This window comes from Juglans regia, chromosome 14 (assembly GCF_001411555.2).
Source record: "Juglans regia cultivar Chandler chromosome 14, Walnut 2.0, whole genome shotgun sequence".
Taxonomy (NCBI): domain Eukaryota; kingdom Viridiplantae; phylum Streptophyta; class Magnoliopsida; order Fagales; family Juglandaceae; genus Juglans; species Juglans regia.
Window position 1 is genome coordinate 5,407,798 of NC_049914.1, and position 15,729 is coordinate 5,423,526.

Here is a 15,729-nt window from a genome sequence, read left to right on the forward strand (position 1 = left end):
ATTATAATTAGCTGTAAATGTGTTTGTGGAAATTTCTATGTTATAGTCATGGATATTCTGTAGATAATATATGTAATATTTTTTATGATTAATAAGAAAATCTTAAAATATAGACAAAATTATTACATTTCATAATTATATATATTAATCTATTTTTTATTATTACATATTTTTATAGGAAATTCTTATTTTTAAAAATATTTTCATATTTTTGCAACTGGCACACGTGCAATGCACGCGTTTGCCCTTTAATAGTATATATATTGTAGTAGGTATTGGACTCTAGCACTTGAAAACCCAATGACCCATGCCATGTTGGAGGCTGGTGAGGCCCATGGTTTACTTGCATGTTGCCCTTGCCCTTGCCATGGCCTGCCAAGCTCAACTGGATCAGCGACTTCGTTCCAACAAGAAGAAATCGAAAAGCCCACTTGATTTTTCTCATCACTGCAGAGAGAGAGAGAGAGAGAGAAGAGTGAGAGAGGGAGAGGGAGATGGAAGCAGTGGCGGAGGGACTTTGGGGTTTGGCAGACTACCACGAGAGTAAAGGGGAGATAGGGAAGGCCGTGAAATGCCTCGAAGCCATTTGTCAGAGCCAGGTGTCGTTCTTCCCCATCGTGGAGGTCAAGACTCGGCTTCGCATAGCCACCCTCCTCCTGAAGCATTCTCACAACGTCACTCACGCCAAATCCCATCTCGAGCGTTCGCAGCTACTTCTGAAGTCGATTCCGTCTTGCTTCGACCTGAAATTCCGAGCCTATAGCTTACTCAGCCAGTGTTACCATCTCGTTGGCGCTATTCCTCCCCTGAAACACATTCTCAACAAGGCTCTTGACCTCACGACTTCTGCCGGTGCTGCCCACGATCAGTTTAGTACTATACGCCCCCGCGGCTCCTCCTTTGCGAAATTCTGTTTTTCTTCCTTCTCGTTTCAAATTTTGATTTTCCCTTTTCACTTTTCAAACTTCTAATTTTGTAAAATAGAGGCTAATTTTCAAATGGGTCTCTTCACTTTCTCATCTCGAGAACTATATCACGCCCTGTCTAACTTCGCAGTCCCTCTAAGAAGACTTCCTTAGTTATTTTGCTCACATTAATGCCATTATTACAGTTATGATTGCTTAATCATTGTTTTCAGTTAATTGTCTTCATTTTTTGAAGGATCTCAGTGAAGTTGTGGTCTTGCAACTTCAATGCACAGCTTGCAAATGCCTTGACTATAGAAGGAGACTATCAGAGTTCAATATCTGCCTTAGAGTGTGGTTATGTCTGTGCAACCCAAATTTCCTATCCCGAGTTACAGGTTTTTGTCTTCTGCTACAAGTATTCATATATTCTGTCATTGTTATTCCGCTACTCTTCCATTTTGTATGCTTTTTATTAGTAATCTCTCATACCTTATACTTTGGCCGTGTACCAGATGTTCTTTGCAACTTCTGTTCTGCATGTGCACCTCATGCAGTGGGAGGATGAGAATTTGGTTGAGCAAGCCGTTAATAGATGCGACCATGTCTGGGAATCAATTGACCCGAACAAAGTAAGTGCCATCTCCTATATTGTTGTATGTTAGCTCTTCCAAGTTTCCATATGCTATAACACAATGAGAAAGATTTGGGTCCCATTTGGTTGTGTTCTCTAATAGTTTTTACAAAACAATTCTCGCTTTCTCTCTGAACAAAGAGAAACGGGAGCATACCTTTTTCAGTGGTTTTGTTTTTCTTAACCAGAGAACGACCTCGGGAACTTCTCTTAAAAGGCATCTCCAAAGCTATTTTCACATTGTTTTTTTAATGAGAGGTGAAAACAGAAATAAGTATACCCATAATTCTTTTTCACGTCTCTTCAGATTATATAAATATCTTATGTTCAGTGACTTCCTTGCTAATTCTTGTCTGTATCACTACACTCCTGTGTCATCACGCCCATAAAGAGACAGAAGTGCCTTGGTTTACTCTTCTACAATGAGCTGCTGCATCTATTCTACCGATTTCGTATCTGTGACTACAAGAATGCTGCACAACATGTAGACAAATTGGATGCTGCTGTGAAGGCTGATATGCTGCAAACACGGCATATACTGGAGCTGACAAAGGAACTAAATTCCTTAGGTCAAAGTCTATCCCGATCTGATCTACACTACAGGGATAGGTCTGCATTGTCTGAAAAGCAAACTCAGCTTCAAGAGCGTCTTAGAAGTATGACTAATTTAAGTTCAATGGGCAAGCATTATTTGGAGCCCACATATTTTGGAAATGTGAGAGGGACATCAGAAGATAAGCTTGAGATGGCACCACCTCCTATTGATGGTGAGTGGCTACCGAAAAGTGCTGTCTATGCACTAGTTGATCTGATGGTGGTCATTTTTGGACGTCCAAAGGGACTTTTTAAGGAGTGTGGAAAGCGAATACAGTCTGGAATGCATACTATCCAAGGTTTGGTTCTTTAGATTCAGAAAAAGATCACAATTTTTTCCTTTTGTCTTTTATGATTAAATTTTTACACCATATATGTATGTTTATTTTTGTAAGTACACCATATATGGATGTTAAGACTGAATTCTTCACCCTACAAGAACATTCAACCCTGATTGAGGCTCTTATTGCAATTTGATTTCACTATTAGAGCATCTTTTGTTAGTTACAACTACTCTCTCCCAATAGCAACTGTTACAAGAAACGTCATCTTTTTCATTTACCTATTAAAAAAATGAGAAACATCAACTTTTTCACGAGGTTCATGGAATATAGCATTGGGTGGTCAAACTTTTTAAAACAGAATTCCCAGGCTTTATCTTTTGAAAAATTAGTTCTTTGACACTTAGTTGATGAGGTGATAGGCTCTTTGTATTCAGCTACAATTACAAATTCCACGATTAGTTGCAAACAGTGCCTAGAACCCTGAATAAGTATGTTTCTTGTAGAGGAGCTGGGGAAGCTTGGAATCACTGAAGGCGTGAGAGGTGAGCTTTACATTTTCATGATGGCTACAACAGCATGCCTTTAGTGCCTCTTTATATTTTTAATTATTATAAATGGTTTTTATGCAGAAGTGGATTTGCAACACTCTGCCATTTGGATGGCTGGAGTGTATTTAATGCTCCTTATGCAGTTCCTTGAAAATAAAGTAGCTATAGAGCTCACACGGTCTGAATTTGTTGAAGCACAAGAGGTAGGCCTCTTTCCTCCATGATTAATTGGTTCAATCTTTTTTTCTTTTGAATTTTTTTTAGTTGTAATTATTTTGGAGTGTAATGACATTTCAATTTTTATTTGATCTTTCTCTCTCCCGATGATTGGGTTCGTATTCAAATTAGGGGAGCTACATGCCCCCCCGGGGCGTGGGGGTTTGCCCCCTAGAATTTGGCCCCGCACCCTGTGGGCTGGGCCCCCTATCTGGCTGTCGGGGGGCAGATTGGCCCCCTGGTCCATTCGGCGCCCACCCACAACAAAAATGTCCACATATCCAAAACAAAAACCAGAAAAGCAACAAAAAAAAAATCCACAAATCCATCCCTAAAATCTACAAATTCATCATCCAACAATTACAAACACAAATAAAAAAAATAAACTTAAAAAAAAATTGCAAACGCTCCGGCAAGACCACGGCGTTGTTGTGGGTCTGAGCAAAGAATCACGACCACGGATGGCTATGGGTCTCTTCGCAAAACCGACAACCATTTGTGGCCTTTGACCCACGGCCAGGCCGTGGCCCGTTGCTCGTGGGTGTTTGAGGGTGTCACGGTCATGACCATAGTTTTAAATTTTGTTCCGTTCTGGTGTAGTATCCAGTACACTACCTCCTCGTTCCATTTTGCTCCAAATTCCAGTCCGTTTCGGCCATTTCGGTCAAATTTTGGCTAGAATTGGCATTCCGGGCCTTATTCCATTTCGGACTGTTTTTGTAATTTTCTTGTGCTTGGATGACATTTTTGTAAAATTTAAATCTAGATAGTATTTAATTAATTCTATAATACAAAATATATTTATATAATTTACTTTTTTTGTAACTTTAAATATGTCCCCTCATTCTCTCTTTTTTTAAATATCATTATTTTTAATAATATCTCTATTCTTTTATTTTTTTCTCTTTGTTTTTGTGTCTCAACTCAAGTTTGTGATTTTTTCAATGTAGATTCATTTTATAAATCTTCAATTCTTTCATATATATACACATATACATGATACACACATATATATGTATTTATTCTATTAGTTGATAGTTTATATATACATATAAAAAAAATATATACATATAAATATTTATATATAATATATAATTAATCCTAAAACGGTACACTGGAATGCACCGGTACTGAAATATTCCGTTCCAGTACTTTAACCGGAATGATCACCGGAACGGAATTTATAACATTGGTCACGACTCACAAGCTTCAGCCATCAAGAAGAAAAAGTGGAGAAGAAGAGGAGGAGGAGAAGGAAAAGAGGAGAGGAGACTCAGAGAGAACAATGGAGGGAGAGAGAGGAGAGGAGACAGAGGTAGAATTTTAGGGTTTCAGTTTCATAACTTTCATTATATAGTACTTAGCTCGTATTCAAAACGTCGTCGTTTTATTAATGAAAATAGTTTTTTTAATTATATATATAACTGCGAACGAACGGGGCCTAATGCTGGAGGGCTTGGGCACCATCCTCTCATGTGTGCTCTGGTGCATGCTGGGGCCCGCACCTCGGCATCTAACAGCCTGGGATGCCTGGCCGCCCAAATGGGTCGCAGACACTGTTTTAAATACCGTACCGTACCGGATGGTACGACCGATATATGCTGTATCGGCCATTGGTCCGGTACAGGTATTATATATATATCGTACCGGTCGGTACCAACCGTACCGGCCTATATTTCGGCCTTTATTATTATTATTATTTTTTTTTTCATTTTTTTAAATTATAAGCTCATTTTTTAACCCTCAATTCAGACTAGACTATTTATAATTTATATATATATGTATTTATATTTAATTTATTCATATATAGACTATTATTTTGGAATATAATTTATATATAATTTATATATAATTTATTCATATATCGACTATCCCAAAACGGTATACGAAACGGTACCGGTACTGAAATATTTCGTTCCAGTGCCTTGACCGGTACAGTGTCTGGTACGGTATTCAAAACTTTGGTTGTGGGCGGACCTCAGCAGGGCCCTGCTGCCCACCCCTGGTTCAAATGCAGACATGCCTTCTGGCTGGCATGCTTTGAATTTGAGATTAACATTCTTTATAGCAATATATGAAACTCTATAATCACATCATTTGGTTGACTTACTTAATGTACTTTAGTAGCACAAAGTTTCTGCTCTAGTACTTAATGCTATCTTCAATAAGCCTAGTTATTGCTAGTTATATATATACTTCCATGTGTACTTGGGCTATGCATATTTACTTGTTTCAATAAAATTTTATTTTACTTATAAAAAAAAATTACGGCTAGTTTTGTTTAACACTATAGCCATGGTTTATGCCACACACAATGGGGAAATCCCCATTGAATTTCACTGTGCAATTCCCATTACTATGTCATGTCCTTAAAGAATATTTTATTGCTTACCCTTTTTAAACCTTCGAAATATTTTAAGGTTTGCCATTCGAAAAGGAGTGCTCATTATTGATCTGTGTCACAAATTTGAATTGATTTCTTTTGTCTCATACTGTAGTCTTTGTCCCACCAACTTTGTGGAGTCCCCAAACACTTCTTAGATCTATAATCGCTGGTGGGAAATTGTTTGGATTGACATTGTATATTTAACTGTTATCTAGATTGTTGTACTTGAGCTACGCCTTATTACTTGATTTAATAAATTTTTTATTACTTATGTAAAAAAAAAAACTGTTATCTGGAGTTGTTTATTTTACTGGTAAATTTAGAAATTTGGGTTGCTACCAATCTAATCTAGTGTGAACTTTTTTTCAGTTCTGAAACACAACCACTATGACATGTTCTTTCTGCTTGCAGGCTTTGGTGCAAATGAAAAATTGGTACATACGCTTTCCAACTATCTTACAAGCTTGTGAAAGCATCATTCAGATGCTGAGGGGGCAATATTCTCATTATGTGGGCTGCTATAGTGAAGCAGCTTTTCATTATTTTGAAGCAGCAAAGGTAAACTTTAAATGAAGTTATATGGTTTTATTAAGGTTTATGCTTATTTTAAGTAGAAACCCAAACTAAATATTTTGTGTTGTTTATTCAGCTTACAGAGAGCAAATCGATGCAAGCTATGTGCCAAATATATGCAGCTGTCTCTTGCATCTGCATTGGCGATGCTGAATCATCTTCCCAGGTAAAATATTTCCTGTGCTTGCAGTGATGTTAGTTTGATCGGTAACTGGAAGTTTAATTGTTGCATAAATATTTGTGGTGGATCACCTTTTAGCACTGAATGGTATGACTTGTATGAGCAGGCACTTGATTTGATAGGACCGGTTTATAGAATGATGGATTCTTTTGTTGGAGTTAGAGAGAAAACTGGTGTGCTTTTTGCTTATGGCCTTTTACTGATGAAACAGCAGGATCTACAGGAAGCAAGGTAGATGTTTTTACCATTAATTAACATTTTCCAGCATAGAGTGGTTACTATATGCTTTAAATTTAGAACACCTTTTGGCTTTCATACAGAAATAATTCAATGTATTTTGTTTTCCATGGTATTTGAAATGAGTCAAATTCATTTCCTTACGATCTTATCATGTGCTTCTTACCTGACATCTATTTAATGTATGCACAAATTTGACTTGGTCCCAAATTTTAATCTCACATTTGTAGCTCTTTACATCAATCAATGCAGTAATTAACTCTGCCAACCACAATCTCTCTCTCTCTCTCTCTCTCTACAATAAGATCAACAACTGTGATGCAGAAATCGACTGGCCAAAGGACTGCAGATGACACATAATCATTTGGGGAATCTTCAACTTGTATCTCAGTATTTGACAATCCTAGGGAGTTTGGCACTTGTCCTGCATGACACTGTACAGTCTAGAGAGATATTGAGATCATCCCTTACATTGGCAAAGAAGCTTTATGATATCCCAACTCAGATTTGGGTGCTTTCTGTTTTGACAGGTACATCCCATTCCTGACAATCTCTCACATTATTTAAAACCTGAAAGCTAGTTATTTTCAAAGTGTTACAAGATTCGGCCATCTTGGAATATGCAGAGGTTGGGACTGGTCATTGATGGCCTTATGGCTGGTATCTCTATTATATGATGTTTTTCTATGTTTTCCACCTGTAGCGAACTACCTGGTAGATCACCACAATTCTGCATGCTTGTGAGTATTTTAAAAAAGGCAATTTTATTCTTTCTTTGACTTGTCAAAAAAATACTTTAAAAATTGTGGTCCCATTTCCTCTCCATCTTCCTTAGTGATATGCCACTGTGATTGGTACAGTTATACGGTGGAATGGGCAAAAAATGTGTACACTAACTAGAGTTATATCATCACTCTAACTCATCACTCTGCATCTGAAAGGATTTTGCATATTTTTAGCCTGTTACCCTATTGCGTTGATTAGGGGTGGGCTCTGACTCCGACGGAGTTGGAATGCCCACCTCCGACTTCGACTAGGGTCGGAGGTAAAAATCATCTCCGACTCCGACTCCGATTGGAGTTCGGAGCTCCGATTGGAGTGCATGTGGGCTTACCCTGCTCAGGTTGAGCCTGGGCCCATGACTCAATATCCAAGGCCCAATTATTGGCCCATCCCTGTTTAAAAATATTTAAAAAAAGAAGACGATAAAATAATGTAAAAAAATAATTAAAAAATCTAAAATATTGTAAAAAATAAGTTAAAAAGCTAAAAATTAAGTACAATGATTAAATCATGTACAATACAAAAATAGGTGATTTAATGTGTGCAAACAATAAATTTAAATTTAAAACTACAAATTCGCAAAAAATTTAAACTTACAACTCCAAAATATAAATGTCACGGATCTAATTCAAATAGCCATAGTCCCCCGCATCAGTCTTGACAATCCATGCATTTGAGTCGACTCGATACTCAAATGGTGATTTCTTGCATGAAGTTTTTTTTATTAGATGTTATTTATAAAAAAAATAAAAAATTTTACTGATCAGATGCACAATCTTTTCTTTAGTCATTTAACTATAGATTTCTAGAATGATAGAATCTAAACCATCAGCCAAGTGATACATGACATAAAATAGGACACATTATGAACTCACCTCCACCTCTAACTATGACGAGTTTTTGCATGATGGTAATTATGGTATTGAGTTTCTCATCAATAAAGGGGCCTAGGGGTTCTCCATCCCACGGTGTGTCCGTCTCAGTCCTCCACAATTAGTCTGAGGTTCATAGTTAGGTCTACAAAATCATATAAATTATAAATTAAATAATGAAAACATTAAAATTATGTAAATAATCATTTAAAATCATAAAGTTATCCGATTCAAGCCTATAGCTCTCGACATCAACAATATCTACTCCAATGGGTATTGAACTTAACCAGTTCTATGTGCAAATGAGGGTCTCGACGGTAGTCGGAAACAATGAACTCTGATAAGTATCCAAGACACGGCCTCCAGTGCTAAACGCCGACTCAGAGACAACTGTAGTTATAGGAATGACTAGTACATTCCTGGCTATTCGGGAAAGGATTTGAAACTTGCTAGAATTCACTTTCCACCAAGTTAATATCTAGAATGTTTCACTAGGTGCCTCGACATCTTTCATAAAGTAACGCTCAAGCTCAGACTTACACTGCATAATATTCCTCGATGCATGGTTTTGATTATACCGTTTGTAGTCACAATAAATTTGAACTCTGTGCATGTGTGTCATCTAAGGAAGATGTTGAGTTGGTTGGGCGTGAGAAGCTATCACCTTCAGTTGAAGATGGACCACTGATATTGTAATGACTATATAAATCATTAAGATCACATTTAAGCTTGGTAATAAACTGATCAACGTCCTCATCATCGAGGACATCCCTAATCCAAGATTCTGGAATCGCCAACTTATATTGGAGATTAAGGATTGCAGCCACAAATAATAATCTATTTATCTTATTAACATCCCCCAATATTTATTATATTTGTATTTCATCCTCATAGTCATAGCATGCAACAAACCCATATTGTCAACACAACTCTATTGCAAGTGGTCAAAAAGTCCCGAGAGTTCCTCGAAGTACATGTTCGTAGTAGGATATTTTTTCCTAGATATCCACATAGTTATGTCATAAAATAACTTAAAAAATTGAATAAAATACCTAACATTGGCCCAATCAATTGTGTCCGGCGCACCGAGCCACCAGCTCCCTTCAACTGACTCCAGCAAAGCATACCTCATTCCCCCATCCTCAACCTCTATCCGCTCGATTGATGGTTGGTACTTCTGTGCTATATTCAACATACCCCATCCTCAACCTCCATCCGCTCGATTGATGGTTGGTACTTCTGTGCTATATTCAACATTATGTATGTAGAGTTTCATCGAGTCTGAACGTCCAGTTGCAACATACTGGAAGATGAGATCTCAAGTTGTTCGGCTATTGCCTTAAATTGGCGGAGCCACGGGGGGGAAGGAAGTTCTCACATATCTCACAAGGTTCCGGACTTTAGTAATGGAATCATCAACCTCCTTTAACCCCTTAAAAACTATGAGGTTGATGATATGAGCACAACATCGAGCATGGATAAACTAGTGCTCATGAATGATATCCTCATTTATCGTCGTATTCCACCTGAACCAATCAATGACAGTGTCATTCGCACTGGCATTGTCAACCATGATACATAGTACTTTTCTGATCCCCCAATCCTTTATACAGTCATCCATCTCCTTGCCAATGGACGAATCCTTGTAATCAACAATTTCTTTGAATTCGATAATCCGCTTCTGCAACGTCCACTCACTGTCAATAAAGTGGGCTGTGATACACATGTAGCCCACATTCTATATGGAGGTCCACGTATCAGTTATAAATGACACTCTCTAGCCAATGGCAAGAAATATTTCCTTCATCACTGCCTTCTCCTTGGTATGTTTCTTCAAACAATCACGCATCACCGTATACCGTGAAGGTATGAGAAATCGTGGCTCTAAAGTGTGCACAAATTTGCGAAAGGTTGCTTTGTCAACTGTTGTAAAAGGCATCTCATCAGTGGTGATCTTCTCTGCAAGAACATCCCTCAATACCTTCTCATTGTATTGAGGGATTGAAAGCTTCTTAATCTGCGTGTCATCAGTGGCTGTAGTAGTCTCGTAACTCAGTTTCATCTGATCAGTTGGCACCAACCCTTTGTGTATCTTATATCGCCGACAGCCTGTAAGATGTGCTATTAGTACTAACGTGCCTTGCTTCTTCGAATAACAACTACATAATTGCCCACAATAGTGGCATCAAGCCTGCGAGTTCTCACGATAACTGGGAACTTTGGTGAAATGTTCTCATGTCCACGACATTTTTTTACTAGGTCGTGCTGGTCGATCGGCCTCAACATTCATCAACTCCTCCTCATTAAGCATATCAACATCTTCTAGATCTATTGAGACTCGACTACTTGCACATGGAGGTAGTTGCTCTAGATGGGGGTCTACGGCCTGAAGTACCTATCGGTGATGCTAATGGTTGTAGGTCATCCTCTTATGGAGAATCGTAGCGAAATGGTGTAGCATTTATAATTTGCTATGAAAATAATCTGAAACAATTTACAAATAACTGTCATTTAACACGTTCTGAAAATTATCTACACATTGGAAACACATTGAAAAGGAAAAACATATGTGTCTAGTCTTGTTTGTTGTTTTAAAAATAAATAAAACACAAAAACTGAACGTCCGCTCAAGCCACACTCGAGCGAACAATCTGGTGATGTTTGCTCGAGTCACACTCGAGCGAAGGTTCGAGCAAACAATCTATATGATATTTGCTCGAGCCACACTCGAGCGGACGTTGTCTGAAGGGCACCATTCAATTTGTTTCATACAAAATCCCACAAATCTCATGACTAAAACCCTAAAAATAGGAATCCCCCCATTCAAACAATAAATCAACAACAAAAATGTCAAAAACCACAAAAGCAACAAATTTCACAAACAACTTCAACAATTTTTAAACCCTAAATCATTCAATTAACAAACAATTAAAACCCTTATAACAAAATATAAGATGTAAGTCTTACAAGAAAGAACAACGGATGGAGTTTCCTCGCGGTGGTGCAGGCGACGGGGAGAGAAGAGAGACGGAGAGAGAAGAGTTGGAGAAGGAGAACTAGAGAGGAGAGAGTTCTTGTGCGAGAAGAGGTGAGAACGAAACAAAGGGGGTCCTGCGTTTTGGACCCCCTTGCGAATAAAACAATGCCATTCCATTTAAACGGAACGATGTCGTTTTAGTTAGACCAATTCTTTTTTTTCAAATAGGGTCAAAGTTCAGAGTCAGAACATGGGCTCCAAACTCGGAGTCGGAGCTCGGACGGAGACGGAGTGGTCGGAGCTTTTGCCCACCCTTAGTGTTGATCATAAATCTTTGGATTGAAACTTTTACTTCATTTGATTATCCATTCTCATGTTTCTGTATACTATTCTTGCAGCCTTATATCAGGAGTTAGATGAGAGGGGAAATGAAATGGAAAATGTTGAATATCACAGGAAAAAGGTAGATGAGCTACAAAAGAGACTTGCTGATGCACATTCATCCATTCATCACATTGAACTAGTAAGGGCAATTGTCTTACTTTTGTGCTTTTGATCTTCTAAGTATTGCTTACATGTGTAATGAATGCTGGCATGCACTTCTTATATTTCTTATATGTTTAATGAGCAGATTGACAAAGACAGACTCGGAGTTCAGCAATTTCATGAACTTGACATCAAGCGTGCGAGCGCTGGCCCTTCCATGAGTGTCAATCTTGACATTCCAGAGTCTGTTGGTCTCTCTGCACCTACTCCTGCTCCATCATCATCGCGGCTGGTGGATTTAGACACTGGGAGACGTGGCAAGAGGAAAATCTAGCTGACTTGCAAAGGTGATTTTTTTCCCTAAAGTCTTTTAATTTATTTATTAGTTTCCAAAGCAAAAGAATAACTGGTGGATTAGATTAAAGGATATTGACCTTCTCACTTTCTAGGTTGTAGGGTAGACGGGCCAAACACGTGCCAGCGGCAACTGTCTATACTATCTGAAGTTAACGGGATTTCAAGAACCTTTCAGGAAAGGGTCAGAAGTGTCTGTATATAATCTGTCTATACTACTCCAGGAGATCATCTTGTGTGTTAGGGAGAAAATTATACCATGTACATTCTCAAAGTAACTTGAGAAAATAGGTGGCTTTATAGATTTTAGTGTATCTCAAGAGAGATCGTTAGGCCTGTTTAAAGCTCTAGGGTTGCCTTTAAAATCTGGTTGGTGAGGTGACTTTTCATGACTTCCCTTCCAATTGGGGGTCTTAGGCTGGACGTGTTCATTTATCCTATTCCGTATATTATGTTTCATGAGTTGAATCTGTTCATCATCACATAATTTATCCTATTCCCGTATATTATGTTTCGTGAGTTGAATCTATTCATCATCACATAATTGGGGCTTTGATTGCGTGGTCAAAATGTGTCATGGACTCATGAGGGTGAAACTACTAGTTGATTCATCTTGGATTGAAATATATTCTTTACTTTATGCTACGTCAGTTCAAGAAGAACATAGTACTTGCTTGGTTAATGATTTGCAAGGGCTCTGGCTTGTTTCCTGTTCTTCACTAAAATCTTCTTGACCTTTTGTCCCACCTGCCGTGCATTATAGATGCCTTAAGCTGAGAGGACGATCAGAGCAAAGCCGGACACAGAATATGTGCTGACGTTCTCTGTGTAGGTCTTTGTGTTGTCATACTTCCTTAATCTCAGTTAGTCCCGCAATCTCTTTTGAGTGGCTTCCACGTAAACTTTCTCCTGTGCATAGATTGGGCTTTTAAGTGCAGTAGGAGGACGTAACAAAAAAAGAACAGACAGAAAAGGCACTTCTGTACATGCAAAAACAGAGTGACTTTTGGATAATCTTACCAGTTACCGCATTCAGCAATGACCCTGACTTTGGGCCGCAGCGAGGGAAGCAGAGCGAGAAACTGCAATTCCGATTTGGAAAGAACCTTTGCAAAGGTATAGAAAAAACTGTAAGAAATGATGGTAGGCTTCGTCGGGTTTTCTTTAATCAATCATATGCGTTAATAGATCAAGAGGAGTGGTTTGAGACTGCCAAGAGTATGAGGGCACATAGTTAACAACTCACAGGGCAAACAGCGTGAATCTTGGTGAGGGTGGTCTCAGAGTCTCCAAGGCCCCTAGCAGTGAGGTCGAAGAAATAGTATCCCTGGTATCGGAGTCATGTAAAGTATCGACCTTCGTAGCCTCCCTCATGCGGGGTGTAAAATGGCGAGGGCTTTGTGCTCTGCCACATCCGACAACCATTGACCCAGATCAAATTTCGGCAAATCCCTTCCTATAAAGCCCCCTATTCCTATCCCACTGCACCTCACCGTCCCTACCCTTTTGTTTGCCTTACAATGTCTCCCTCTCAGCCCCATCATCATGATGCTTCTTTTTCCCACCATCGTTATGTCAAACATGCAGTTGTTTCCTGTTTTGAGCTGCTGCTGATGCAACTTGAGTGAGGTTGGTGTACCATAATTCAAGCAGGCTGCAGTTGCCATTTTTCGTGCTTCTGAGCTCGAGTTTCAGATCCACAGAAGAATACTGAGAATAGGATGTAAAAATATACGAAAATACATGCTAGAAATCAGAATCTAAGATAGCAATATTGAAAACGAAAATTGTGAAAATATACCTGTGGAAGCCATGTTTGTAGAATGCATATAGACAGATCTTCTCCTCCTTGCTTCTCACAAATAATCAGCTATCAATGGGGCAAGCCAATGGACATATGGAGAGGAGGAGGGACCTAGCCTCTTATAAATGAAAATTAATGGAGTCCACCCATTAAGGACTCAAATTAATATGGGTCTATAAAAATTTCATAATCAAGACCCTTGGTTTTCCAGGCCTACATACGTAATTATGCCACAATATAAATAAGATATAATCCTATATTACTAAGGTGCAACAAACCCCAAATGATCACTCAACTTAGTGAGTTAAAACAAAATATCATTGTGAGCTATATATATATGTCTAACCCGTTTTATAAAATGTGCAATCAAATGAAGCCCATATTTAAAATATTCTAACATAGGATACAGAAAGTCAGCCATAACCTGAAACGAAATGAGAACCGGATAAAGGCAGTTGTTTGCATGGCTATGCATTTCGAGTTGTACAATGGATAAATGAGATACAAAAACACTCACTCTTTCATGAGTAATGCTATATACTACATTACCATCTTATTTTTATCATACTAAGTAGTATGTGGCACATTCATTATCATTAGATGATAAAAAAATATGTAATAAATGATCATTTAATGGTAATAAATGTGCTATATTTTATTTAATGTGATGAAAGTGAGATGATAGTATGGTGTATAGAATTTGTTCTCTTTCATATAATTTGTGGCGTCCAACTTCTGAGTTTGTTGTAGGACACAATTGACTTCCATTTTTTACTATGTATTGTCGTGACCGCTCATTTACATGATAGTCCAACTGTTGAAGTCATGCAAGGTCCTTTAGATGGCATAAGGCCTGATCTTCAAATAGGAAAACAAAATTTGAACTCCCAACCCCTGTATAAAAAAAAAACTATCGAAATCATGACCTACATTTAACAAAACAATATTTAGTCCCAGCGGTAATTTTTACTGTTGGAGTTTTCTATAATCCACTAATATTTGGTACCCAATACAATCATTCTGAATTTAACCATCTAATATGACATGATACAACGTGGGGGATATCATGCATGAGACGTGATTTTTAAGAATTATTTGGGTTATTAAAAAAATGAAAAATGACATTCATAAACTTTTATGTGTCATTAAATAATTTAAAAAACTAATTTAGTTTAGTTTGTTCTTAAAAAAAAAATAGAAATGATATTAGAGATTGCAACTCTTTATTAGTTAATTCTATCAACGGTCAAGACATTTGTTTAGAGGGTCCATGACCGTTATTATGATTCATAAAATAGTTGCACAAAATAACTGTATTTTTATCATTGCTCATTTCCTCAACATGTTATTTTTTATTAAAAACCTCAACATGTTTTTTTTATTAAAAAAAAAAAAAACGCTTGTTAATGATATACATATAATCTTTTTTGCAACAATGTTTTAAATTGCGGGTATTTCTATATTATTTTTTATAAATTATTTTATAAAATACATCTTATTTTAAAATAGATCGGTATAAAATGTTGTGAAAATGATTGTGTATCATTTTCCTTGTATGATCCATTATCATGCTGATAGTATGCAAAGAAAAGTGTTACAGCTACAAAGAGATTTATAAAAATAAACTCACAAATTAACATGGCTTCATATGATACATTTAATCTAATTTATAATAAAAATATCTTTATAATTTAATGTACCACATCAAACTAAATTAGTTTATAGATTTAGGGCTTGTTTGGGAAGTGAGATGATCTCATCTTATCTCAAAACTTCTCATAATTTCCTTTCCAAACATTAGTCAAACACAAACACTTTTCAATCTTAAATATTCGATTTTTTTATCTAATCATTACCTAATCATAAAACTTTTTCAAACTTCTAAACGAAAAACA

General features: G+C 37.4%; 1 protein-coding gene across 2 annotated transcripts; it reads left to right on the forward strand.

Annotated features, from left to right (window-relative positions):
• The first annotated feature begins 429 nt into the window (after positions 1–429).
• LOC108989169 (sister chromatid cohesion protein SCC4) lies at positions 430–12,534 on the forward strand. Of its 2 annotated transcripts, none has more exons than XM_018962691.2 (13): positions 430–868; positions 1,162–1,303; positions 1,421–1,537; positions 1,931–2,432; positions 2,921–2,959; positions 3,047–3,168; positions 5,979–6,125; positions 6,217–6,306; positions 6,428–6,552; positions 6,883–7,088; positions 11,589–11,713; positions 11,822–12,023; positions 12,126–12,534. In XM_018962691.2, the coding sequence occupies exons 1-12, from the start codon at positions 495–497 to the stop codon at positions 12,008–12,010; spliced, it is 2,178 nt and encodes a 725-aa protein (XP_018818236.1). In that variant the 5' UTR covers positions 430–494; the 3' UTR covers positions 12,011–12,023; positions 12,126–12,534. The 2 variants fall into 2 exon arrangements, with proteins under 2 accessions (XP_018818236.1, XP_018818237.1); XM_018962692.2 differs by having other exon boundaries at positions 449–868; positions 12,133–12,512.
• The last annotated feature ends 3,195 nt before the right edge of the window (positions 12,535–15,729 follow it).